The sequence below is a fragment of the Tursiops truncatus genome, chromosome X, assembly GCF_011762595.2.
Source record: "Tursiops truncatus isolate mTurTru1 chromosome X, mTurTru1.mat.Y, whole genome shotgun sequence".
Taxonomy (NCBI): Eukaryota; Metazoa; Chordata; class Mammalia; order Artiodactyla; family Delphinidae; genus Tursiops; species Tursiops truncatus.
In genome coordinates, this window is record NC_047055.1 from 100,838,347 (window position 1) to 100,864,492 (window position 26,146).

The following is a 26,146-nucleotide window of genomic DNA, read 5'->3' on the forward strand; positions in this document are numbered from 1 at the left end:
TTTAATGTGGTACGTGGGCCTCTCACTGTTGTGGTCTCTCCCATTGCGGAGCACAGGCTCTGGACGCGCAGGCTCAGCAGCCATGGTTCACGGGCCCAGCCGCTCAGCGGCATGTGGGATCTTCCCAGACTGGGGCACGAACCCACGTCCCCTGCATCAGCAGGCGGACTCTCAACCACTGCGCCACCAGGGAAGCCCCAAAGGTCACTTTTAATACCAATCTTTTTTTCTTCCTTTTTATTGAAGTATAGTTGATGTACAATACTATGTAAGTTACAGTTGTACAGCATAGTGATTCACAATTTTAAAGGTTATACTCCATTTATATTTATTATAATGTACTGGCTATATTCCCTGTTTTGTACAATATATCCTCGTAGCTTATTTTATACCTAATAGTTTGTACCTCTTAATCCCCTACCCCTGTAATGCCCCTCCCCTCTCCCCACTGGTAAACACTAGTTTGTTCTCTATGAGTCTGCGTCTTTTTTGTTATATTCACTAGTTTTATGTATTTTTTAGAGTACACATATAAGTGATATCATACAGTATTTGTCTTTCTCTGACTTATTTCATTTAGCATAATGCCCTCCAAGCCCATCCATGTTGTTGCAAATGGCAGAATTTCATTATCTGTTCATCTGTTGATGGAAATAATATTCTTAAAATAGTTGTTTTAACTAGGTTGACTCTGTACCTAAAATAATATTTATTGTTTTTTATAACTCATTCATATAATGAAAAAAACTGTAGTATATAGTGTATCACAATATATTTCGGAGTTTCTATAAATTTAATCTTAAGCAATCTAGTATAGAGGTCTTTATGTGGATTTGTTTTATATGATGTCCTACTAAAATTAATAAATTATAAGCGTCCATCTATGAGATTACAAACCTAAGATGCTACTTCAGTGGACACTACCTTTGTGTGTCTTGTAGCACTAGAGAGAAGATGTTATACCTATTTGGACGCCTTAGTTGATTTTCTTTCATTTATGAAGGTGGTGCTACCTACAGTATGAGTTTATCTCTTACCCCCTTGACACCCATCTCCCCTTAGGTTGGAGCCCTGCAATAAACATCCCACAATTTAGCCTTTTATTTCTGAATCATAAAATCAGGCAGATGGTGTAGTTTATGGCTAAGGAGTGAGATTTTCTCTCTTTGAAGCTAGTTTTTTCACAATTAATCCATTAACAGGTATGTTACATGCCATTTTATCTGATGCATCCTGACATGGTAACTAGGAAGTTCACTAAAAGAACTTATAATATGTTTTAGGAAAAAAATTCCAAATGTTTGATTGTAATAATTAAATGGCTAATATTGAATTCATTGAGTTATGTTAGCACATTCCCTGTGGGTATCTTGCATCGCTATTCCAGTGCTATGGCTTCTGCCGTAACTAACGTAATTCAAAAGGAATAGAGTAGAGAATGAAACTGTAAAAAATACAAAAATCAGTTACATTATGCTGAAAGCAATAACATTTTTATTGACATTTCTGAAGAAAAATTGAAAACTCATCTGTGACTGAGCTGCATATGAGTCCGTGATCATTTTAATATTGTAGTAAAATGTTTATTGCCTACTCCTTACCCATGTATGAGACTCCCTTTTTGAAAAGATGGTAGATTAAACACATTTAAAAAAAAAATTAGGTAGGTCTCTGAATTAATTAGGAATAGATGGATTTTGCCATGATGCTTATTACACATGTATTATTTGAATCATATATCAAAATTTTCTAGGTGGATCAATCCAAACATGTAGCATCAAGTAAGGTAGAAATTATGATCAGGCTTATCTTAGATACTTGAGTATATTTGTAAAAAATATGAGTTACAAACATTTTTTCTAGCTCTAATTCTATACAAAATAAGACGTCCATATTTTGAGATACTTCTAGGTCTAGAGATCCAATATCTATGGGAAAATAATTCTATTATTTATGAGAAAGTCAAAAAAGCTGAAATTTTTGGCTCTGAAGTACATCCTAATGGAGTTGAAATTAATGATATATTTCTTTTCTTAAAACACTCCCTTTACACAGAAATTATCACAACATATTTTTTCCATCTAAAAACCATTGGTGCTTGGTTTATATTACATATTAAAACAGTGTGTGCATATAGATGTTAGTGACATGCTAAAGATAGGGTAGCTATTACTCAGGAAATATTAGTTTTCTCACTAGAATAGAGAAATAGTGAATTTAAATACTTTGTAATAATAATCCAGTTAACTTTAAAAATTCACATGTGGATATGATGTTAAGTCACTACTAATTTTCTTCTACAATCAGGACATTAAGCAATTCAAATTATACAAGATTGCTTCAAATGAAAGTCTTTTTTCGGCATCTTATTTAGTAGTCAGACTTTTATTCTTTGGGATGTATTTTCAGACCTAAGAGAGATACACATTTTACATATTATCAATGAAAAATCCTCTTTTAATTCTACATTTATATTTTTGCTTGCATTTACTGTGGAGACATTTCAAATAGTGGTGTAATATCTGCTTCAGACTTCTTGTAAGTATCTTTGCTTTTCAATGTAAGGTGAAAGAAAGAGTGAACTAATCTAACAACAAATGAAAGGCACAATGCTTATCTTATTATAAGCAGAAGCTGGCAGGGTGTTCTTTACAACTCCTGGTATAAATAGGAGGCTCAAAGTTAGATACTTTTATAAATCATTCATGCCATTTTTAATAAAATTCAGTTAACAATTAATCGTTTGCTAATGTTGTGGTGGATTTTCTCTTCCCCAGGTACTGGGAGATCGGTGGGCAAACATCTGTAGGTGGACAGAAGATCGCTGGGTTCTTTTACAAGACATTCTTCTAAAATGGCAACGTTTTACTGAAGAACAGGTGACTCATGTGGGGGATATTATATCAGTGAAAGACATTGGAGAGATATTAAATGGATAAATGAAAAAATATAATGATGTACTTTAATAATTATTTTTTTTCTCTTTTGGAATTATTTGATTTCTTTCAGTGCCTTTTTAGTGCATGGCTTTCAGAAAAAGAAGATGCAGTGAACAAGATTCACACAACTGGCTTTAAGGAGCAAAGTGAAATGTTATCAAGTCTTCAAAAATTGGCTGTATGTATTTTTTAGCTTTCAATAGTCTTTTTTAAAAAAAACAACCCAATAGCTTATACTAACATCATTATTTGGTCTTTCTGTTCCTTCAAATCTTAAATGAAATATTCTTTGTTCTTGCTTAGATCAGTCTATTCAATTATACCATATTGTTACTTTTCTTAATTAAAATAGGGAAAGGTATAATGTTGTAATGAGCTGGGGCTGCTGTCCTCACATAGTGGAAAGAGAAACTCTAGTGTCTCTGTCTCTTCTTATAAGGCCATGAATCCCAGCATGGGAGCTGCACCATCATAACCTCATCTAAACCTAATTACCTCCCAAAGGAAGGCCCAATGTCCTAATACCATGGGGGGTAGGATTTCAACATATAAATTTTGTGGGGACACAATCATTTAGTCCATATCATTACACCCCTGGACTCCCAAAATTCATGTCTTTTTCACATGCAAAATACATTCATTCCGTACGAATAGCCCCAAAAGTCTTAAGTGGTTCCAACATCATCTCTACAGTGTACAGTGTAAAGTCCAAAGTCCCATCATCATCTAAATCAGATATGAATAAGACTCTAGGTACAATTCATCCTGAGGCCGAGTTGTCCAGCAGTGAACCTGTGAAACCACACTAGTTATGTGCTTCCAAAATACAGTGGTGTGACAGGTATAGGATAGGCATTCCCATTCTAAAAGGGAGAAATAGGAAAGCAGGAAGGGGTGACGGGCCCCAAATACGTCTAAAGCATAGTAAGAACAATTCCATTAGATCTTAAGGTATGAGAATAACCTGCTTTAGAATGGTGCTCTGCACTGCAGGACCACTGGAGTGGCAACATCACCCCCAGGATTCCACAAGGTGGCCTTGCCTCTTCCTGCCCCCATGGCTCTCTGCAGCAGCCCCACCTACAGGACTCCCTGTGGTGGCTGCTCCTGAGGCACTGGGTGGGGGCATCCCAAATTTGAGAGGTGGCCCCACCCTTTGAAGCCCAGGAGGAACTAGCCCCGCCTCCTGGGCCTGTGGTGGGGGTGGCAGCTCTGATGATCTCTGAATCAGCCTATATCATTGTTCCCTCTTCTTGAGAAATAGCACATGTTCACAGCCTTCCTTCAATCCATCCAGTTTTCTTTGTTTCCATTAATCCCAGCTGGCAGTTTCTGCTGGTATAATCCCATCTGTATCCCGGGCTTCTGATGAGATGGCTGATTAGGTCTCTGGTTCACACCCACACTAATATCCTTATCAAATGATGAATCAACCACACCCGTACTATTCTCTTCTGAACTGTGCTTTCTCATTTTTTGTAATATGTATAGGCTGAGAATTTTCCAAATCTACGAGTTCTGGTTCCTTTTTGGTTAACAGTTCCTTCTTCAATCAGTTTCTCTCTCCTTGCATTTTTCCATAAGCATTCAGGAGAAACCATGCTGTTCCTTCCACACTTGGCTTAGATATCTCCTAAAGACATCAAATTTCTTAGTAAATACCCAATTTCATCACTCACAAGTTCTACCTTCCACAAAATACTAGAACATTAACACAGTTCAGTCAAGTTCTTTGCAAGTTTATAACAAGGATTGTCTCCTTTGTCCAATATGTTCCTTATTTCCATCTGAGACTTCATCAGAATGGCCTTTACCATCAATATTTATACCAACATTCTGTTCATGATTATTTATGTATTCTCTAAAAAGATGGAAACTTTCTTTCCAGCTCTTCTCTTTTCTGAGCCCTCACCAGAATTACCCTTTAGAGTATCTTCATGGCAATCTTGGCTTTTTCTAACATGTACCTCAGAACTTTTCCAGCCTCTACCCATTAACCAGTCCAAAGCTGTTTCTGCATTTTCAGGTATTTGTTACAAGAGTGCACCAGTTCTTGGTCCCAGTTCCTGTCTTAGTCTGCTTGGGCTGCTATAACAAAATGCCACAGACTGGTGGCTTAACAGTAGATACTTATTTCTTACAGTGCTGGAAGCTGGGAAGCACAAGATCAAGGTGCTGGAAGATTTGGTTCTTGGTGAGGGCCCTCTTCCTGGCTTCCAGACAGCACCTTCTTGCTGTATCCTCACATAGCGAGATAGAGGAAGCTCTGGTGTCACTTCCTCTTTTTATAAGGGCACTAAATCCTAGCATGGGGGCCTTACTCTCATGACCTCATCTAAGCCTAATTATCTCCCCAAAACTCCACCTCATAATATCACATTGGGAGGTTAGGCATTCAAAATATGAATTTTGGAGAGATAGAAACATTAATTTCATAATATATAGGTAAAGTTTCAACTTTGTTTTTTGAAACAGAATTGTACTCTTGAAAAAGTATAGCATACCTGGAATAAGATTTCATTAAAAATTAAAAGGTAGCTCTAAGAAGTACCTGTAAATGTTCCGTAAAGTTCTGAACAGTATAATTCTAAAGTAAACTTAAGTTTAATAAGTCTAATGAGTCTAAAGAAAACTTAAGTAGATTCTCTGAGAAATATGAAGAGAAGCACAAGACGTGATTATGCTCACATAGAAAGGGCTTATACCCTAGTTTGGAAAACAAGAAAAACATTAAAGCAAACCAAATGGCATTGATTATAGTGCCTGTGTTGTGTGTTTTGAGGAATTAATGAACTTTGGCAATAAGAAGACAGCAGGCTTCACTGAGAAATTTCAGTTTGAGTTGAACTTTATGGGATTAATAAAGATCTCCAAAGCTTCTCTTCCACTGTGAATTTTGTTATTTTCCAGTAAGGGAGAGGAAAATCAAATATTAAGAGCTTGATATTTCAAATAAAATATTGCATAATTTCTTTTTGATTTTTCATCAATTCTAGTAAATGCTAACTGGATGTTAACTCTAATATAAAACAAAGGTCTACTGTAAATAATATTTCATAACATTACGTAAGTTAATCTATTTATGTCTGTATTGATATGATATATTATACATCATAATAATTAAATCATTTATTTAAAGCTAATCTTAAATAAATCTCCCCGGTTAAATTCATACCATTTTACCAAATATTTACTTGTATCATGCATTTTTTGCTCCAGAGTTACTAATTTTCTATAGGTTTTTTTTTTTTGCTAAAACAATGGATTTTATTTTACTATTATTATTTTTTTAACATCTTTCTTGGAGTATAATTGCTTTACAATGGTGTGTTAGTTTCTGCTTTATAACAAAGTGAATCAGTTATACATATACATATGTCCCCATATCTCTTAACCTCTTGCATCTCCATCCCTCCCACCCTCCCTATCCCATCCCTCTAGGTGGTCACAAAGCACCGAGGTGATCTCCCTGTGCTATGAGGCTGCTTCCCACTAGCTATCTATTTTACCTTTGGTAGCGTATATATGTCCATCCTACTCTCTCGCTTTGTCCCAGCTTACCCTTCCCCCTCCCCATATCCTCAAGTCCATTCTCTAGTAGGTCTGCATCTCTATTCCCGTCTTGCCCCGAGGTTCTTTTGACCACTTTTTTCCTTTTTTTTTTTTAAGATTTCATATATATCTGTTAGCATACGGTATTTATTTTTCTCTTTCTGGCTTACTTCACTGTGTATGACAGTCTCTAGGTCCATCCACCTCACTACAAATAACTCAGTTTCGTTCCTTTTTATGGCTAAGTAATATTCCATTGTATATATGTGCCACATCTTCTTTATCCATTCATCTGATGATGGACAGTTAGGTTGCGAGCATCTCCGGGCTATTGTAAATAGAGCTGCAATGAACATTTTGGTACATGACTCTTTTTGAATTATGGTTTTCTCAGGATATATGCCCTGTAGTGGGATTACTGGGTCATATGGTAGTTCTATTTGTAGTTTTTTAAGGAACCTTCATACTGTTCTCCATAGTGGCTGTAGCAATTTACATTCCCACCAACAGTGCAAGAGGGTTCCCTTTTCCCACACCCTCTCCAGCCTTTATTGTTTGTAGATTTTTTGATGATGGCCATTCTGACCAGTGTGAGATGATATCTCATTGTGGTTGTGATTTGCATTTCTCTAATGATTAATGATGTTGAGCATTCTTTCATGTGTTTGTTGGCAATCTGTACATCTTCTTTGGAGAAATGTCTATTTACGTCTTCTGCCCATTTTTGGATTGTGTTCTTTGTTTTGTTGATATTGAGCTGCATGAGTTGCTTGTATGTTTTGGAGATTAATCCTTTGCCCGTTGCTTCATTTGCAAATATTTTCTCCCATTCTGAGTGTTGTCTTTTTGTCTTGTTTATCGTTTCCTTTTCAGTGCAAAAACTTTGAAGTTTCATTAGGTCCCATTTGTTTATTTTTGTTTTTATTTCCATTTCTCTAGGAGGTAGGTCAAAAAGGATCTTGCTATGATTTATGTCATAGAGTGTTCTGCCTATGTTTTCCTGTAAGAGTTTGATGGTGTCTGGCCTTACATTTCGGTCTTTAATCCATTTGGAGTTTATTTTTGTGTATGGTGTTAGGGAGTGTTCTAATTTCATTCTTTAACATGTAGCTGTCCAGTTTTCCCAGCACCAGTTATTGAAGAGGCTGTCTTTTCTCCATTGTTTATTCTTGCCACCTTTATCAAAGATAAGGTGACGATATGTGTGTGAGTTTATCTCTGGGCTTTCTATCCTGTTCCATTGATCTATATTTCTGTTTTTGTGCCAGTACCATACTGTCTTGATTACTGTAGCTTTGTAGTATAGCCTGAAGTCAGCCTGATTCCTCCAGCTCCGTTTTTCGTTCTCAAGATTGCTTTGACTATTCACGGTCTTTTGTGGTTCCATACAAACGCTGGAGTTTTTGTTCTAGTTCTGTGAAAAATGCCATTGGTAGTTTGATAGGGATTGCACTGAATCTGTAGATTGCTTTGGGTAGTAGAGTCATTTTCACAATGTTGATTCTTCCAATCCAAGACCATGGTATACCTCTCCCAGTATTTGTATCTTCTTTAATTTCTTTCATCAGTGTCTTATAATTTTCTGCATACAGGTATTTTGTCTCCTTAGGTAGGTTTATTCTGAGATATTTTATTCTTTTTGTTGCAATCGTAAATGGGAGTGTTTTCTTTATTTCTCTTTCAGATTTTTCATCATTAATGTATAGGAATGCAAGAGATTTCTGTGCATTAATTTTGTATCCTGCTACTTTACCAAATTCATTGATTAGCTCTAGTAGTTTTCTGGTAGCATCTTCAGGATTCTCTGTGTATAGTATCATGTCATCTGCCAACAGTGACAGCTTTACTTCTTTTCCAATTTGTATTCCTTTTATTTCTTTTTCTTCTCTGCTTGCTGTGGCTAAAACTTCCAAAACTATGTTGAATAATAGTGGTGATAGTGGGCAACCTTGTCTTGTTCCTGATCTTAGTGGAAATGGTTTCAGTTTTTCACCATTAAGAACGTTGTTGGCTGTGGGTTTGTCATATATGGCCTTTATTATGTTGAGGAAAGTTCCCTCTATGCCTACTTTCTGGAGGGTTTTTTATCATACATGGGTGTTGAATTTTGTTGACAGCTTTCTCTGCATTGATTGAGATGATCATATGGTTTTCTCCTTCAGTTTGTTAATATGGTGTATCACGTTGATTGATTTGCGTATATTGAAGAATCCTTGCATTCCTGGGATAAACCCCACTTGATCATAGTGTATGGTCCTTTTATTGTGCTGTTGGATTCTGTTTGCTAGTATTTTGTTGAAGATTTTTGCATCTATGTTAATTAGTGATACTGGCCTGTAGTTTTCTTTCTTTGAGACATCTTTGTCTGGTTTTGGTATCAGAGTGATGTTGGCCCAGTAGAATGAGTTTGGGAGTGTTCCTCCCTCTGGTATATTTTGGAAGAGTTTGAGAAGGATAGGTGTTAGCTCGTCTCTAAATGTTTGATAGAATTCACCTGTGCAGCCATCTGGTCCTGGACTTTTGTTTGTGGGAAGATTTTTAATCACAGTTTCAATTTCAGTGCTTGTGATTGGTCTGTTCATATTTTCTGTTTCTTCCTGGTTCAGTCTCGGAAGGTTGTTCATTTCTAAGAATTTGTCCATTTCTTCCAGGTTGTCCATTTTATTGGCATATAGTTGCTTGTCTTAGTCTCTCATGAACCTTTGTATTTCTGCAGGGTACGTTGTTACTTCTCCTTCTTCATTTCTAATTCTATTGATCTGAACCTTCTCCCTTTTTTTCTTGATAAGTCTGGCTAATGGTTTACCACTTTTGTTTATCTTCTCAAAGAACCAGCTTTTAGTTTTATTGAACTTTGCTGTTGTTTCCTTCATTTATTTTTCTTTTATTTCTGATCTGATCTTTATGATTTCTTTCCTTCTGCTAACTTTGGGGTTTTTATATTCTTCTTTCTCTAATTGCTTTTGGTGTAAGGTTAGGTTTTTTATTTGAGATGTTTCTTGTTTCTTAAGGTAGGCTTGTATAGCTATAAACTTCTTTCTTTGAACTGCTTTTGCTGCATCCCATAGGTTTTGGGTGGTTGTGATTTCATTGTCATTTCTTTCTAGGTATTTTTTATTTCCTCTTTAATTTCTTCAGTGATCTCTTGGTTATTAAGTAGTGTGTTGTTTAGCCTCCATGTGTTTGTATTTCTTACAGATTTTTTCCTGTAATTGATATCTAGTCTCGTAGTGTTGTAGTCGTAAAAGATACTTGATACAATTTCAATTTTCATAAATTTACGAAGGTTTGATTTGTGACCCAGTATATGATCTATCCTGGAGAATGTTCCATGAGCACTTGAGAAAAATGTGTATTCTGTTGTTTTTGGATGGAATGTCCTATAAATATCAATTAAGTCCGTCTTTTTTAATGTATCATTTAAAGCTTGTGTTTCTCTATTTATTTTCATTTTGGATGATCTGTCCATTGTTGAAAGTGGGGTGTTAAAGTCCCCTAGTATGACTGTGTTACTGTCGATTTCCCCTTTTATGACTGTTAGTATTTTCCTTACGTATTGAGGTGCTCCTATGTGGGGTGCATAAATATTTACAATTGTTATATATTCTTCTTGGATTGATCCATTGATCATTATGTAGTATCCTTCATTGTCTCTTGTAATAGTCTTTGTTTTAAAGTCTATTTCATCTGATATGAGAATTGCTACTCCAGCTTTCTTTTGATTTGCATGGAATATCTTTTTCCATCCCCTCACTTTCAGTCTGTATGTGTCTCTGGGTCTGAAGTGGGTCTCTTGTAGTCAGCATATACATGGGTCTTGTTTTTGTATCCATTCAGCCAGTCTATGTCTTTTGGTTGGAGCATGTAATCCATTTACATTTAAGGTAATTGTTGATATGTATGTTCCTATTACCATTTTCCTAATTGTTTTGGGTTTATTTTTGTAGGTCTTTTCCTTCCTTTGTGTTTCCTGTTTAGAGAAGTTCCTTTAGCATTTGTTGTAAAGCTGGTTTGGTGGTGCTGAATTCTCTTAGCTTTTGCTTCTCTGTAAAGCTTTTAATTTCCCCATCAAATCTGAATGAGATCCTTGCTGGGTAGAGTAATCTTGGTTGTAGGTTTTTCCTCTTTCATCACTTTAAATATGTCCTGCCACTGCCTTCTGGCTTTCAGAGTTTCTGCTGAAATATCAGCTGTTAACCTTATGGGGATGCCCTTATGTGTTACTTGTTTTTTTTTTTCCCTTGCTGCTTTTAATATTTGTTCTTTGTATTTAATTTTTGATAGTTTGATTAATATGTGTCTTGGCATGTTTCTCCTTGGATTTATCCTGTATGGGACTCTCTGTGCTTCCTGGACTTGATTAACTATTTGCTTTCCCATATTAGGGAAGTTTTCAACTATAATCTCTTCAAATATTTTCTCAGTCCCTTTCTTTTTCTCTTCTTCTTCTGGGACCCTTATAATTCGAATGTTGGTGTGTTTAATATTGTCCCAGAGGTCTATAAGAATGTCCTCTCTTCCTTTCCTTCTTTTTTTTCTTTCTTTAGCTCTGCAGTAGTTATTTGCCCTATTTTATCTTTCAGGTCACTTTTCCATTCTTATGCCTCAGTTATTCTGCTATTGATCCCTTCTAGAGAATTTTTTATTTCATTTATTGTGTTGTTCATCTCTGTTTGTTTGCTCTTTAGTTCTTCTAGGTACTTGTTAACGTTTCTTGTATTTTCTCCATTGTATTTCCAAGATTTTCGATCATCTTTACTATTACTATTCTGGTTTCTTTTTCAGGTAGACTGCCTATATCCTGTTCATTTGTTAGGTCTGGTGGGTTTTTACCTTGCTCCTTCATCTGCTGTGTGTTTTTCTGTCTTTTCATTTTGCTTAACTTACTGTGTTTGCGGTCTCCTTTTCACAGGCTGCAGGTTCGTAGTTTCTGTTTTTTTTGGTGTCTGTCCCCAGTGGCTAAGGTTGGTTCTGTGGGTTTGTAGGCTTCCTGGTGGAGGGGACTAGTGCCTGTGTTGTGGTGGATGAGGCTGGATCTTATCTTTCTGGTGGGCAGGTCCATGTCTGGTGGTGTGTTTTGGGGTGTCTGTGGCCTTATTATGATTTTAGGCAGCCTCTCTGCTAATGGGTGGGGTTGTGTTCCTGTCTTGCTAGTTGTTTGGCATAGGGTGTCCAGCACTGTAGCTTGCTGGTCGTTGAGTGGAGCTGGGTCATGGCGTTGAGATGGAGATCTCTGGGAGATTTTTGCCATTTGATATTACGTGGAGCTGGGAGGTCTCTTATAGACCAGTGTCCTGAACTTGGCTCTCCTACCTCAGTGGCACAGCCCTGACGCCTGGCTGGAGCACCAAGAGCCTGTCCTCCACAGGGCTCAGAATAAAAGGGAGAAAAAAAAGAAAGAAAGAAAGAAGAAGATAAAATAAAGTTAAGTGTAATAAAATAATATAAAGTTATTAAAATAAAAAATAAATAATTATTAAGCAAATAATTGTTTTTTAGTAATGAAAAATAAAATGGACAGACAGCACCCTAGGACAAATGGTAAAAGCAAAGGTATACAGACAAAATCACACAGAGAAGCATACACATACACACTTAGAAAAAGAGAAAAAGGGAAAAATATATTTATGTCGTTTCTCAGAAAGTCCACCTCCTCAATTTGGGATGATTCGTTGTCTATTCAGGTATTCCACAGATGCAGTTTACATCAAGTTGATTGTGGAGATTTAATCCACTGCTCCTGAGGCTACTGGGAGAGATTTCCCTTTCTCTCCTTTGTTTGCACAGCTCCAGGGGTTCAGCCTTGGATTTGGACTCGGCTGAGGGCATCCGTTCTTTGCTCACACAGGACGGGGTTAAAGGAGCAGATGATTCGAAGGCTCTGGGTCACTCAGACTGGGGGGAGGGAGGGGTACGGATGCGTGGTGAGACTGCGGCTGCAGAGGCCAGCTGGACATTGCATCAGCGTGAGGCGCGCCGTGCGTTCTCCCGGGTAAGTTGTCCCTGGATCACGGGACCCTGGCAGTGGCGGGCTGCACAGGCTCCTGGGAGGGGAGGTGTGGATAGTGACCTGTGCTTGCACAGAGGCTTCTTGGTGGCGGCAGCAGCAGCCTTAGCGTCTTATGCCCGTCTCTGGGGTCCGCACTTTAATCGCGGCTCGCGCCTGTCTCTGGAGCTCCTTTAAGCAGCGCTCTGAATCCCCTCTCCTCGCGCACCAGGAAACAAAGAGGGAAGAAAAAGTCTCTTGCCTCTTCGGCAGCTCCAGACTTTTTCCCGGACTCCCTCCCGGCTAGCCGTGGCGCACTAGCCCCTTCAGGCTGTGTTCACGCAGCCAACCCCAGTCCTCTCCATGGGATGTGACCTCCGAATCCCGAGCCTCAGCTCCCAGCCCCCACCCGCCCAGGCGGGTGAGCAGACAAGCCTCTCGGACTGGTGAGTGCCGGTCGGCACCGATTCTCTGTGCGGGAATCTCTCCACTTTGCCCCCCGCACCCCTGTTGCTGTGCTCTCCTCTGCGGCTCCGAAGCTTTTCCCCTCTGCCACCCGCAGTCTCCGCCCGCGAAGGGGCTTCTAGTCTGTGGAAAGCTATCCTTCACTGCTCCCTCCCACTGGTGCAGGCCCCGCCCCTATTCTTTTGTCTCTGTTTATTCTGTTTTCTTTTGCCCTACCCAGGTACGTGGGGACATTCTTGCCTTTTGGGAGGTCTGAGGTCTTCTGCCAGCATTCTTTAGGTGTTCTGCAGGAGTCGTTCCGCATGTAGATGTATTTCTGATGTGTTTGTGGAGAGGAAGTTGATCTCCACGTCTTACTCTTCTGCCATCTTGAAGCTCCTCCCCCTGTATAGGCTTTTAATTTAAGATAGATTCACATAGGTATTACTTGTTATTACTCGCTAGCTTACTGTTGATAGAAAATCATTCCTCACAGAAGGTATGTTTTTTTGAGTGATGTGACTACTAAAGACAGATTTTAGAAAAGTAATCTGTTTCAAACAGTGCAAAAATATCAGTGATCACATTTGTAATTTTGTTCTTCAACTAGTGGGGAGCCATTGGGAGTTGAATAACAATCATGTTTACATTTTTGGAATGCTCTTTGGTAGTAAGACTTTTGGTAGTAAGTAGGCCAATTAGAAGAACTGAACTAAGGAGCAGTGGGTATGAAAACGAGGAGACAGACTAGGTTATTTTAGAAGAGGAAATTGAGGCTCAGGAGAAAACACATGGCACAGATGCAGTATCACAGAAGATTAGTGGCAGAGTTAAAATGAGCACCAAGATATCCAGACCCATGTCCAAGACTTTTAAGCTATTTCAGAACTCCTCATCACATTTGATTCCTTGACAGAAAATAACTGCAGTTGAAAAAAATTTGAACAATCATGTGCCACTGTGTTGACATTTTTGTAAGTAAAAGACGTTACTAGGGCTTCCCTGGTGGCGCAGTGGTTGAGAGTCCGCCTGCCGATGCAGAGGATCGGGTTCGTGCCCTGGTCCGGGAAGATCCCACATACCGCGGAGCGGCTGGGCCCGTGAGCCACGGCCGCTGAGCCTGCGCGTCTGGAGCCTGTGCTCCGCAACGGGAGAGGCCACAACAGTGAGAGGCCCGCGTACCGCAAAAAAAAAAAAAAAAAAAAAAAAAGACGTCACTAGCTTCAGGGCCATGAAAATGCTCTCTTAGCAAAGTCTCAGTAATTTTCCAATATGATTAAAATTCCAATTATGTCACCTTACTTGTGAACAAAATGAAAATATGTTTTGTATAAGTCTTACCATTTGATAGTTTAAACCAATTAACAAAACCTGACAGCTGGTCTAGAATTTGAGGTAAAATTCCCCTGCTGACTCAGGCAGTGAATAAGAATTTAATGTTCATTAAAATATGTCACAATCTGAGACCCAAAACAGGTACCATCTGTCACCATTTCCTACTACATACCTAGGTATATATACAGTATGCTAAAACTCTCTTTTATTTACAATCAGTGTAATTTGTTTTGAAATATTATCACTAATGACCCATGGGATTTTCTCCTACTTTTCATTTGAGGTGGGGGATGAGGAGTCACGTATTTCATTCCTCCTGATACATCATTTTGTCCAAATCATGTCAGTCTGTTATTTTTCTATCATCAAAATTGAGGTTTTATTTGGTGTAAAGAATAAAAAGACAAGGACAGAAGAAACTGATGTGAATTCTAAGACTTGTAGAATCAAGTAGGTTATCATGGGGAGGCCCAAACCTACAAGAAATATGTTCCTGGGGAAGAGTACTGTTGCTGTGAGGATTCGTGGCGTCTGCCAGGGAAGGACAACTCTGGGAAACTTGACAAAAGAGAGGATGGTGTGCAGGGGCTGCAGGAATACTGTGGAATTAGGCCACTATCAAGTGTCTGTGAGATCAGATGGCAGGGACAGTGTGCTTATGGGAGCTTGGCAAGTCCCTGTTGACAGTGCTGTTTCACCAGGACTTGCTACCTTGACCTCATCTCCTGTGATCACCCTCAAAGAATTCATCCAGATAGTATCAGTGGTTCTCAAAGTGTGGTCCTTAGACTAGCAGCATCACCTGGGAACTTGTTAGAAATGCAAATTCTTAGGCCGTATCCCAGACCTACTGACTCAGAAACTCTGGAAGTGTAGGGCCCAGCAATCTGCCAGTTAACAAGCCTTCCTGGTGATTCTGACGTTCCCTCAAGTTGAGAAGCCCCCACAGTGGATCATTCTACCTAAATACAACAACAGGTGATTAGAAAGAATTGCAGTACTCCTTACATATGGACAAATAACTACACATAAAATAGGTACAGAATTCAGTTTTGCCAGTTTAAGAGAAATTGTCTTGGCATTACTCTCTGAAGCATACGTCTGATGAGAATAGGGTGAAGACTTTCTGGGCCTTTTGTAAGTATACATTCTCTTTTCACTTCAAATCATCTAATCTTGACCAGATAGAACATGTTTATTCTGTCTTCTTGAGCAGCTTATCTGTTTCTTGCCCATTTCTACTGTTGTCCAATCTGATTTATTGGCTGTACTTTCCTGATTACCTTGGGAGGTATGTCCAGGTGCCTCACTTCTATGAAAATAAATTATATTTCTTCTTTTAAAATCCTAGCTGACCTCTGCCTTGTACATGTTTTCTAGACCTTCTTTTTGCCTCCTGAGTTTTCTAGAACTCTCTGGTTCTCTGGCAGTCAAAGATCTGTAATCAATTCTTGATATGCAGAAAGACATCTTTTTTTATACTCTAAATATTAGTAACAATTAAATCATAATTATTTGATATACACACACAAAATCCAAGCTTAAAATAGTTGCTTTCCAAGGGTAGATGGGAGAAGGTAATTCATTACTGTGTTGCAGTGTATCTGGCACCACCGTGGATTTCCTGTTTTCTCCCTCTCTTAGTTATGGTGGGAGAGTACTTCAGGAACTGGGAGACTTTAAGAGGAAGAAAGATTGGGAGAGAAAGAGAGAGGTTGGCCCAGAGCCAACAAGGGGAAACAAACTGAGGTAGCACTACTATCCTGCCCTCACCATTAGACAAACACAGATCTAGAATTTACTAGATAGAAGCCTTGGTTAGTACAGTGTTTGTCATACAGATTTAGGTAAAAATATATTGATTTGATAATTCCACAGTTTTATAATAATGCTGTTTTTATTTTACCTTGAGTTATTTTCCCTAATTGTATTCCTTAATGGCAAATTTTCCCTTTATTTTTGTTATGTTCACTAAGTGCTTCTTTTTTTTTGAATTTTATTTTATTTATTTTTTAGACAGCAGGTTCTTATTAATTATCTATTTTATACATAGTAGTGTATATATGTCAATCCCAATCTCCCAATTCATCCCCCCCCACAACCCGCTAAGAGCTTCTTCATTTGGTTTAATGTTAACACAGGAGGCTTCGTTTCATTTGCCACTAAATCTCTTTGGGTATCCAATTACTTTTATAGATCATCTAAGAAAATCTTTTTAGGTAACATGAGACTACCCATAAATTTCCAACACAAATGGTTTCCCCGTCTTCAGATTCAGCTTATATATCTTAATTCATATTTTGGTCTATTGCATTCTTTCAGACTTAGAAAAAAATAGTGAAAAAAACAATTATTGAGGAGAAACTAGAAATTCATTTCAAAACTTGCTTTTATTCCCTAAAAATGGCTTGCAGTAAGACTGCAATATAAAGAACACCAGGTGAAGTAGATTCTGAGAAAAGGATGAACTAATTGAAGGAGACACTGGAGCAGTCTGCAGTTAAGAGCTATCAATGCAGGTGGCATGCCAAAATGAACTACATAAAGTGTCCTTTGAGCGGAGGGTGGGGGTGGGGTGGGAAGGGGTGTGTATGTTGATTTCTCTCTGTCGATGACACTTTGGTTCATGAGCAGTTGGGACATCTGTTTCATACTCATTTCTTTGCCATGTGCAATGTTAGTTGTACTTAAATAAATTTGCATTTATTTTGGAAGGACAGGTCTCACAGCTTAGTTTATGTTCGTTGTAGTTGCTGCTGCCAAAAAGGGGATTGTAAAGGGGCCATAAAATAATTCTCTCCTTTCTTTCTTCTTACTGTATGTTTACAAATTACATCAGAGACTAGCATTTGGGAGACGGAAATGGGATTTCCCAAAGCATAGGTTGACCTTAATGGATAAAATGAAAGAATAAGCTGCCCTGATCTACTGATTTCACACAAGCCACTTTGTTTATTCATTCTGTATCAACCAAATGGCATGCGTAACCCTCCATAGCTCCCAGGAACTTTGGAAATATGAATGGTATAAAAATACTTCATAAAACACAAGCATTTAGTAAACACGCAAAGTGATTCCAAAGGATTTGTGTTATACTCAGTTACTTAGTTCTGTTACTTAATGGGCTCTAAAATTAGCTTTAGAAGATAATTACTCAAATAGCTGAAAGTTAATAACAGATGCTAAAAAATGAAAAAGTCAGTAAACTGAATAACAAGATTTTTGTATCCAAATAATGAAAAGAATGTAAAAATCATAGAAATAAATAATATTGCAAATTTATTCAAATAATCACAGCATTTCAGATTGGGAAGGCCCCTTAGCCATGCTCATCTTCTCAGTTCACCATCTTTTCTTCAGTACTTCTGGCATGTGATATTTTATTTGAATTCTATCAGAAATTAGAAAGAAATTCACTAACATCCAAGAGCCATGCCTTTCACTTTAGAAAACCTCCAAATGTTAAAAAGTAATTTCCATATGTTGATCTCTGTTTTGCCTTTTGAAGCAATGCTACATTTTTACTTGGCAGTTCTTCAAAAATGTTTAGGTAGTTCGTAAGTGCCTCAACGAGGTGTTTATTCTACATCTGACTTTTATTTCTCTTCAAGGGAACGTTATTTGGATTATAATTTTCTACTTATATTTTTATGAACTCTCGATCTTTCGCAGGCACATTTATAATCTTTCCATATGTATACAAATGAGAAAGTGCATGCAAAAGCAAATTGAACTATAGAGTTTCATAAAATGTAACCTAGGCTTAGTCTGTGTTCTTCCTTGTTTTAACAGGTTTTAAAAACCGATCTAGAAAAGAAAAAGCAAACCATGGACAAACTCTGCTCACTCAACCAAGATCTTCTTTCAACACTGAAAAATACATTGGTAGCCCAAAAGATGGAAGCATGGCTGGACAACTTTGCCCAGCGCTGGGATAATTTAGTCCAAAAACTTGAAAAGAGTTCAGCACAGGTTAGTGATAATAATTAACCTACAGTAAATTATCCTTCAGATTTTTTGAAATCTGCAATAAGAGAGTGGTGCTGTAACCCTGCAAAGGGTGTCACTAGATTAGTCCTTGCTAAGTATTCAGTTGAATAACAACATGGCTCTCTTGGTTGCCTTGACATTGGCGAATGTGGTAGAAGTGGAGGAGTGAGTGCTAGTGGACTGAACTAACTACTGCCTTAGAGTGTAATCCCCTCCAATTCAATGGGAATGAGGATCTGAGTGACTCAGAGCAGTCGGACAAAATGCTAGGGAACTGTGTCATCACACTGGAATGATCCCTGGAATGATGAGGGCTATTAATTGACCTCTACATTTTACGTATGAGAAAATGAAGTTTAGGGAGGAAAAGTGAATTGTCCAAGGAAAGTCAGTGATAAGAGCAGGACTAGGGCCCAGGTCCTTTGATTTCACTGAAGACTTCTTTCAATTAGTGCAAGTGAGGTTTTAACCAGTGGATTTTCTGCCATAGACTGTTGATTCATAAAATCATGCTGCTTAGTTATACTAACACATATAGACTGTAGATTAGGAAAACATCTATGTTTTACTTGTAGTGTCATGTGTTTTTATGCTAAGAATTGTAAAAGTTTTGATAATTTTTTTTAATGTGATATTTTTAAACTAGAAACTTTTATTATCTGATATGGTTATTAGATGGTGGAATCATGGGCAGTCATTCAAAATATTAACATTATGTTTAATAGTGTTTAATACATTCTGCCATATTGTTTCACATTATAGAAGCTTTTACTAATTGGTCACAGATCATAGTTCAATGCACCATGCACACACCTCTATTAAAGCCACATTCAGTAGCTTTAGGCATGTATCTCCTCTCTTGTGAGACAGTACACGGAATTTGTTTTTTGATACTTGGCATCTGATAAGTGGCACTTAGGAAATGTTTGTTGAAAGATGAAGAAATGAAGTTTGAAGTATTGCTTCCAAGAATATAATTTAAGAAAATATGATCAGCCAACATATATGATTTTCAGTCACAGTTCAATCTTTTTTTAAAAACCAAATTCATATTTAAAATTTAAAACTTGAAGGAGTATCAATTGCAGTAATTTCTCATACAGTCATTGGGCAATAATAAAAATTCTATTGACTATATTTTTGGCAATTACTTGATATAATAGTGATTTTACCACGAGATCATGATTCTTCTTATTATATGTAATCTGGCCTTGGTTACTTTGCTTGATCATTGGCATTTATGTAACAAATATGTGAGACATTAGAAAGTGTTATACTTTTTAAACCATCAGTGATATCATTCCAATATATACCCATTGGTTCCATAGATTATTGGTGCTGTAAAATAGTCAGTTACCATGTTAAGAAGCACTGGCATTATTTGATGAAGATATTTTGAAATGTGTACCTTTAAGGGGATGTATTCACGGAGGTGTACTGGGGTTAACAAAAGGTTGCATTCTGGTTCACTTGCCCTATTGGCAGTGGTTTTCCAAACTTGGGTCTGCATAATAGTTACCTGGGAAACTGATTCAAGTGCATAGTCCTAGATTTTGTGCTCAGAAAATCTCATTCAGTAGGCTAGTAATCTGCATGCAGCCTTTGATAAAGTCTGCAGAACATATTTTTTTAAAACATTGAATTAGTAAGACAGTGACATATGTGCCAGTCCCCACATTCTGGTGTTCCTCAGTGCTGCCTGAAATGGGAAGAACGGAGACCTTCCTAGCAATATATTGATAGTATTTCCTAGCAGTATATTGCTAGTATTTAAATATGCTCATTCTGTGGAATGAGACTTGTGCATCTCATCAAAATCTTACTTATTTGATTATTTTAGTTGGTTAAAAAATAAAATAGAAACCTTATTTTTTAATGGCTTAAAAGTTACGAGACTACCACCTAGGGCAACTTACTTAACCTCCTATTTTTGAACTTTATGAAATCTATGGTAAAACAGTAGTAACTTTGGTTTGTGTAATTCCTTATATAATGATTTCCAACATAAAACATGTATCTGCTCTACTTGCTCACTGGGGTTTGATGAGGGTAAAATAAAACCATAGACATGAAAGCATTTTGAGAAAAAAAGGTTCTCTTGATATGCAAGGCATTCTGTTTAGTGAGTCTGGACAGCTTGTTGTAAGTTCACTATGATTTTTTTTTAAATTTATTTTTAAACCATTATACACTCTTATACCAGACCAGAAGCAGACAAATGGAGTTATATTAGCAAGTTGCTTCCTAGGACACTAAGCTTGAGCCTTTCTTAAGCTCACGTCTCACTTTTCACTCCTTGTTTTTTCCAAAAATGCACTATCATAGGCCCAATCCAAATCATTGTTTGGGAGTGGGGGGCTCTTAGGAAGCTACCCAGGGAAAGAGGAATTAAAAGGAGATAGAGTGAAAAAAGAAATAGTATCTTGTAACTAAAAAAAAAAAAAAAAAAAAAAAGTGGTTTTCTTTCTTACGTGTCACATTGAACTTAATCAAAATCGCATAAGAATTCCAAGAATGTTGAGGGTAAGGTTGTGACTTTAAAGAACAAAGCTCACTTGTATGCATATATTACAGCATGTTTGTGGGGGAAAAATAGTCACATTAATGACACAATATACTCAGTCTTTTAAAAATCCTTTTAAATGATTGGTATAAAGAATGAGCAAAGTTCTGGTAATGGTTAAAATCCAGTAGGGTGTTGGAATTGTGACTGAGATGACAAGGCATCCAATCGTGCTCATGTGTGCTCATCATGTGCCCGAAATTTTGACTGCTATTCAGGTCAAGGCTTTGAGGGATTTTGACCTTATGAAACAGTAGCATGGCAAGAGATCAAAACATGAAAAAAATCAACTATGAGGGCTGCTCTGTTGCATTTCAGAGTCAGGTTTGGCTTGAATAATACCTGGACACAAGCTGAAGATGCTGAAGTTGATGAGAAGGCAGCCTAAGAAAATGGAAATACTTTCTGTTTCCAAAAGTTAAAAAGAATAATAACATTTGCTATGTGGATGCTTAAAATTAGAAAAGAGAGCAAATGAAATACACCTTGAATTGACTTATTTAAATACTCGAATGACCCTATATTTCCTCCAAACTTTTTTATAAACGTGCTTATTGAAATTTACTCAGCTATTTTTCCTAAATGCCGTGCCCCTGGTGGACATATTTATATTTTGATTGTAATTAGGGAATACGATAGTCAGAAATTCATTATAGTTAATACTTTAAATGATTTGAAATATTAGTTTTCGCATTTAACTGAAATCATGGTATACTATGGAAAGGGGATGTTATTCATTTGCTTTATAATTTATTATGGTAATTTATGTTAGACTTGGCAGCATGAGTTTAGACGTAAGAATATATCTATCTAGATAAGTCCAGAAGTTCTATAGCCTTGTGATTTTTTTAAACAGAGTAAATTATCTTCTTTGCCAGAAATAAGGAACATTCTATGACTCGTGCAAGTTCATAGCTCTTATTCCCATTTTATCAATATTTTGCTATATTCCTAATGACCATTTTTTCAGTGTTCTGAACTATGAGCACAAATATCTTAAAGATAAAATTAATATCCTCAGAATTCCCCTCCCCTTGAACATGAGCGTACATGTTTATGCTGTGTGTGTCTGTGTCTGTACTCATGGATTCCCAAATAAAGAAAGTGATTATTATGTATGGATATATCTGTTCTACATTATTTATGTCCTTCTGAGAGTTTTAAAACTCCTGCCAGACATGTAAGTAATGTAAAACATGGTTGAAGATAATAAGCTAGTGTTTTTCATAATACCAGACATGCAAATAGATGCAAAAGCATTAAGATGAAAATTTCTGTATTTGCCTTTCTTTTCAGAGTTCATTCTCATATTTTAAAGATCTCTGTTTTTACTCTCCATAAAATATTTTACATGCACATTCTGACTGTACCCATTCTCAAAGCATTATTTTGTAGACCTCTTGATACATGAAATGTAGTTGCAATTGGTTTGCCTCTCATCTTTTTGCCAATGGTTTTAATTAAAAATACTCTAAGGCCTTTCAGTTGACAACCCTTTTCAGTGGTTCCTGAAAGCTCTCCAAGTCTAATCAGTCTGCTGCCAATTAAAAAACAATTTTAATGGTTTTATAAAACCCATAATTAAAACAAAATTTCCTCATTTATTTTAGGTTTTTATCTTAGTTAATTCATGGACTAACTATCTTGAATTTTAGAGCATCTTTTGGTTAATTGCTTAGGTTAAAGGTTTTATTAGAAAATTTCCAAGTTATAGCTCAAATAACCTTGGGAATTAACTGTATTCTTTTGCTACCTTCAGCTAAAGTAGATGTTTGAGAACAGGCCTTGTGTGCATCAGTGCAATTGGTTTTATGTTGTAAATTCATTTATCGACAACAACATAAAATGTTGTAGGCACTGAAAATTTAAGAGACAAGAGCTGAATTAACTGTTGGAACCACTCATTCCTTATTTCTAAAATGAAAAATTTGGTCTAGGAAGATCTCTGTAGTGTCTTTCCAGTTCTAAATGTTTATGATGCGTTTCTCTTTTCTTGAAATTTTATATAAAACTCTGGAGTAATTAGTGAAGAGATTCCAACTATCTCCATTGTATAAATCTCAGAGTCAGCTGGAAGATGATAATAAAAATGAAATTCTGTTCCTATTAGAAGAAGACTGGCTTCTGAAATAGTTACATTTCGCTCATCATGAGTATGTAATTAAAATACTATTAAGATAAAATACTCAGCATCTATATGATAAATCTGTTGTTTGTTGACAATAAATGAAATAACACAGCAAGAAAAAATCAAGTTTTTTCTGTATGCTTAATAATCTGCATCCCTAGTTAAAGAAAGTGTTCCATTACTTCCTGCCAGATGGTGTGTAGAGGAAGGTCAGGTGGATCAGAAAAAATAAATTTCATTGCTTCTTGAATTTTTGCAGATGTGGCTAATTCACACAGTTGCTCAAATTCTGTGTTTAGTATGTATCCTGAAGCCAACATGTATCTCTTTATTCTGACAACGTGTACCAAAGAGAATTTGAAGTGAGGGACAAAATACATAAAATTAAAGAGAGAGTTTTACGGAATAAACCTTCTTAACCATCATATAATATTACATTTCAAATAGGAGAATGACTTCTTTTATGATATCTTTTGAATATTGACTCTGTGCTTATGATTCTAATATCAGTATATATTCAATAAGTTATATTGCCTTAATATCAGTATCAAAACAGGGCAGTAATTGATATTACAGTTTAGTTACCAAGCCACTCTCATGAACTTGGGCACTCCTTGTATGCTACACCTAGCTGTGTTAATTCCTTGGCATTTGTTCATGAGATAGAACATTTTTTAGCCTTTTGATTAATAACCCAGCTTCCTTTGTGAGCACCTGATCTTTTACCCCAGGTTTCTCATAAAGTTCAACATATAAATCCTTTCTGTTGCTTAGAATTTTGAATCCTCACACCATCATCGCATATTTGTGCCTTGTGCTACCATGCCTGTGGAGATAGTTTTAAGCCTGGATATCAGTTATCAGCTAAAACTGTTGCTATGATTATGCAGTATGTTTTAAACTGTAGAACTGCAACCCCTCTATGCCCATTAAAAATCAGTGATCACTCTAAAGTTCTGTATGTAATAAAGAACACAACGAGAAACTTCAATCAACACTTGTCAACCTGCCTGAAATTTTTACCTCTCATCTATAAAATGGGAATAAACTTAGTACTTATTCTTAGGGCCATTGTGAGGTAATGATAGCCACCACTTACTAAGCTTTTACTGCAGATACTATTTTGAGTATTTTAAATAAGATAAGGGATGCAAAGCACCTAGCATAATGCCTGGAATGTGGAGAGAGCTCCATGACTGGTAGCTATTATTACAAGTATAAGTATTTTAATAATAATGATAATAAGATAAATTAGGTAACTAATTTTTTTATAATTTGAATCTCTTTTAGTAAGTTTTTTTTTAAATGTTCAAATAGTATCTCACAATACCAGTAGAAATCTCTAACATCAAAACTTACAAAGTCAAGACTATTTAAATAATTAAGTGGTGCAGTTAAGAATATGGGCCAAACTGAAAGAAAGATAACAGCACAAAGTTAATTTAAAATATAAGAACAGGGCTTCCCTGGTGGTGCAGTGCTTGAGAGTCCGCCTGCCGATGCAGGGGACACGAGTTCGTGCCCCGGTCCGGGAAGATCCCACATGCCGCGGAGTGGCTGGGCCCGTGAGCCATGGCCGCTGAGCCTGCGCAACGGGAGAGGCCACAACAGTGAGAGGCCCACGTACTGCAAAAAAATAAAATAAAATAAAAAATGAAGTAAAAAATAAAATAAAATATAAGAACAGGTGGTAAATACAACTAGTTGCCCATGAGAAACTGGACACAGTGCTGGAAAAGAAATGTTTCCTTTCGTTATATGCTCTTTTACATTCTTTAAATATGCTTGAATGTACATGTAGCTCCTTTTCAAAATGTGCATTTTTAAACAAATGGAAGAGAAAATGGTAAGAAAGATTTTCATTGTTTGAAAATAGTATGTTTTTTCTAGACCTACCCAAACTATACAACCTTAATGCAAGAAGACGTTCACCCTAGAACTATCAAGATACTGGGCAAATGCTCTTCCAGGTTTTCTCACAATGGGAAAAATGTAAATTTTGGAAATTAACCTATATCACTTTATAAGTAAAGAAGGTTCGGTTTAGAAAAATTCCTGTATTTTCTCTGGACTTTTTAGTGGTTATTACTAATATGTAGCAAGAGAGTACTTATTGTGTTCAAACATTATGTAATTTAATTCTTGCTTCCAGGATGGGGTACATATTTTGCGAGGCTCAGTGCAGAATGAATATGCAGGGATTCTTTACAAAAATTATGAAGAATTTCAAGAGGGTGACAGCAGAGCATGAAACCAAGAATGAGATCCTTTTGAGTGAAGGGACCTGGGTGACTACATAAGTTGCACACCCATGAAGCAGGCCTTGTTTGCAACACCCTTGTGAGAGATGTATTATCGTTACTGTTTTACATATGAAGAAAAGAAATCAAAGCTCTGAGAGAGTAACCAGTCTTCCTCAAATATTACAGGATGTGAACTGTGGTCCTGTTGTTTGAGAACTGTGGAGCCTGGCTCAGAGACCTCCACTTTTAATCACTGTAAGGGGAACTAGCTTCCAAACCTAAAGACAAATAATTATTTTCCATTTTTACTGGCTAGTTAACTGATAGATGAAGGGGCTAGTATTTAAAAACAAATCTATTTTGTTTTCTTGAAGACATTTACATGCAGTTATTTTCCATACTTGTACTTTTCATATGGAACTCACCTTGTCTCACAATTATTTGTGTGGTTGTCACCTTCACTACTATACTGTGAGATCTCTAAAAATAGAGATTCCATTGTATTTGTTTCTGGGTGTCCTGTAGTGACACATATCGAATAGATGTTAGAATTTAATTGAAACATTATGATTCAGCTGCTGAATAACTCATGCAGTTTTAGATTGCTTTAATTGAATATGATGTCCAAAGTCAGAAAATCTAGGTTTTGGAGCACCCGATTAAATCTAGTTCTAGCAAATACCTGGTATTATAGAGCTTGGAAATAAGATTTATTAGAGTCATGATTATCAAGCTTCAGACCTTTAAGACTGTCAGGTGGAAACAATACTCACCTTACTCTTTGTTGTTTCAGGGTTCAAAACAAATTTTATTTATTTATTGATTCAGGCCACGCAGCACAGCTTGTGAGATCTTAGTTCCCAGACAAGGGATTGAACCCATGCTCCCTGCAGTGGAAGCACAGAGTCCTAACCGCTGGACCGCCAGGGAATTCCCAAAACAAATTTTATATGAATGAAGTCATAA

General features: G+C 36.9%; 1 protein-coding gene across 1 annotated transcript in view; it reads left to right on the forward strand.

Moving 5' to 3' along the window:
* LOC141277572 (dystrophin-like) overlaps positions 1-26,146 on the forward strand; it is a 334,453-nt gene that overhangs the window by 279,382 nt on the left and 28,925 nt on the right. Inside the window, exons 12-14 of the mRNA XM_073798896.1 lie at positions 2,778-2,879; positions 3,010-3,117; positions 18,049-18,228. Of these exons, the coding sequence (XP_073654997.1) occupies positions 2,778-2,879; positions 3,010-3,117; positions 18,049-18,228 (390 nt within the window). The remainder of the gene's footprint in view (positions 1-2,777; positions 2,880-3,009; positions 3,118-18,048; positions 18,229-26,146) is intronic.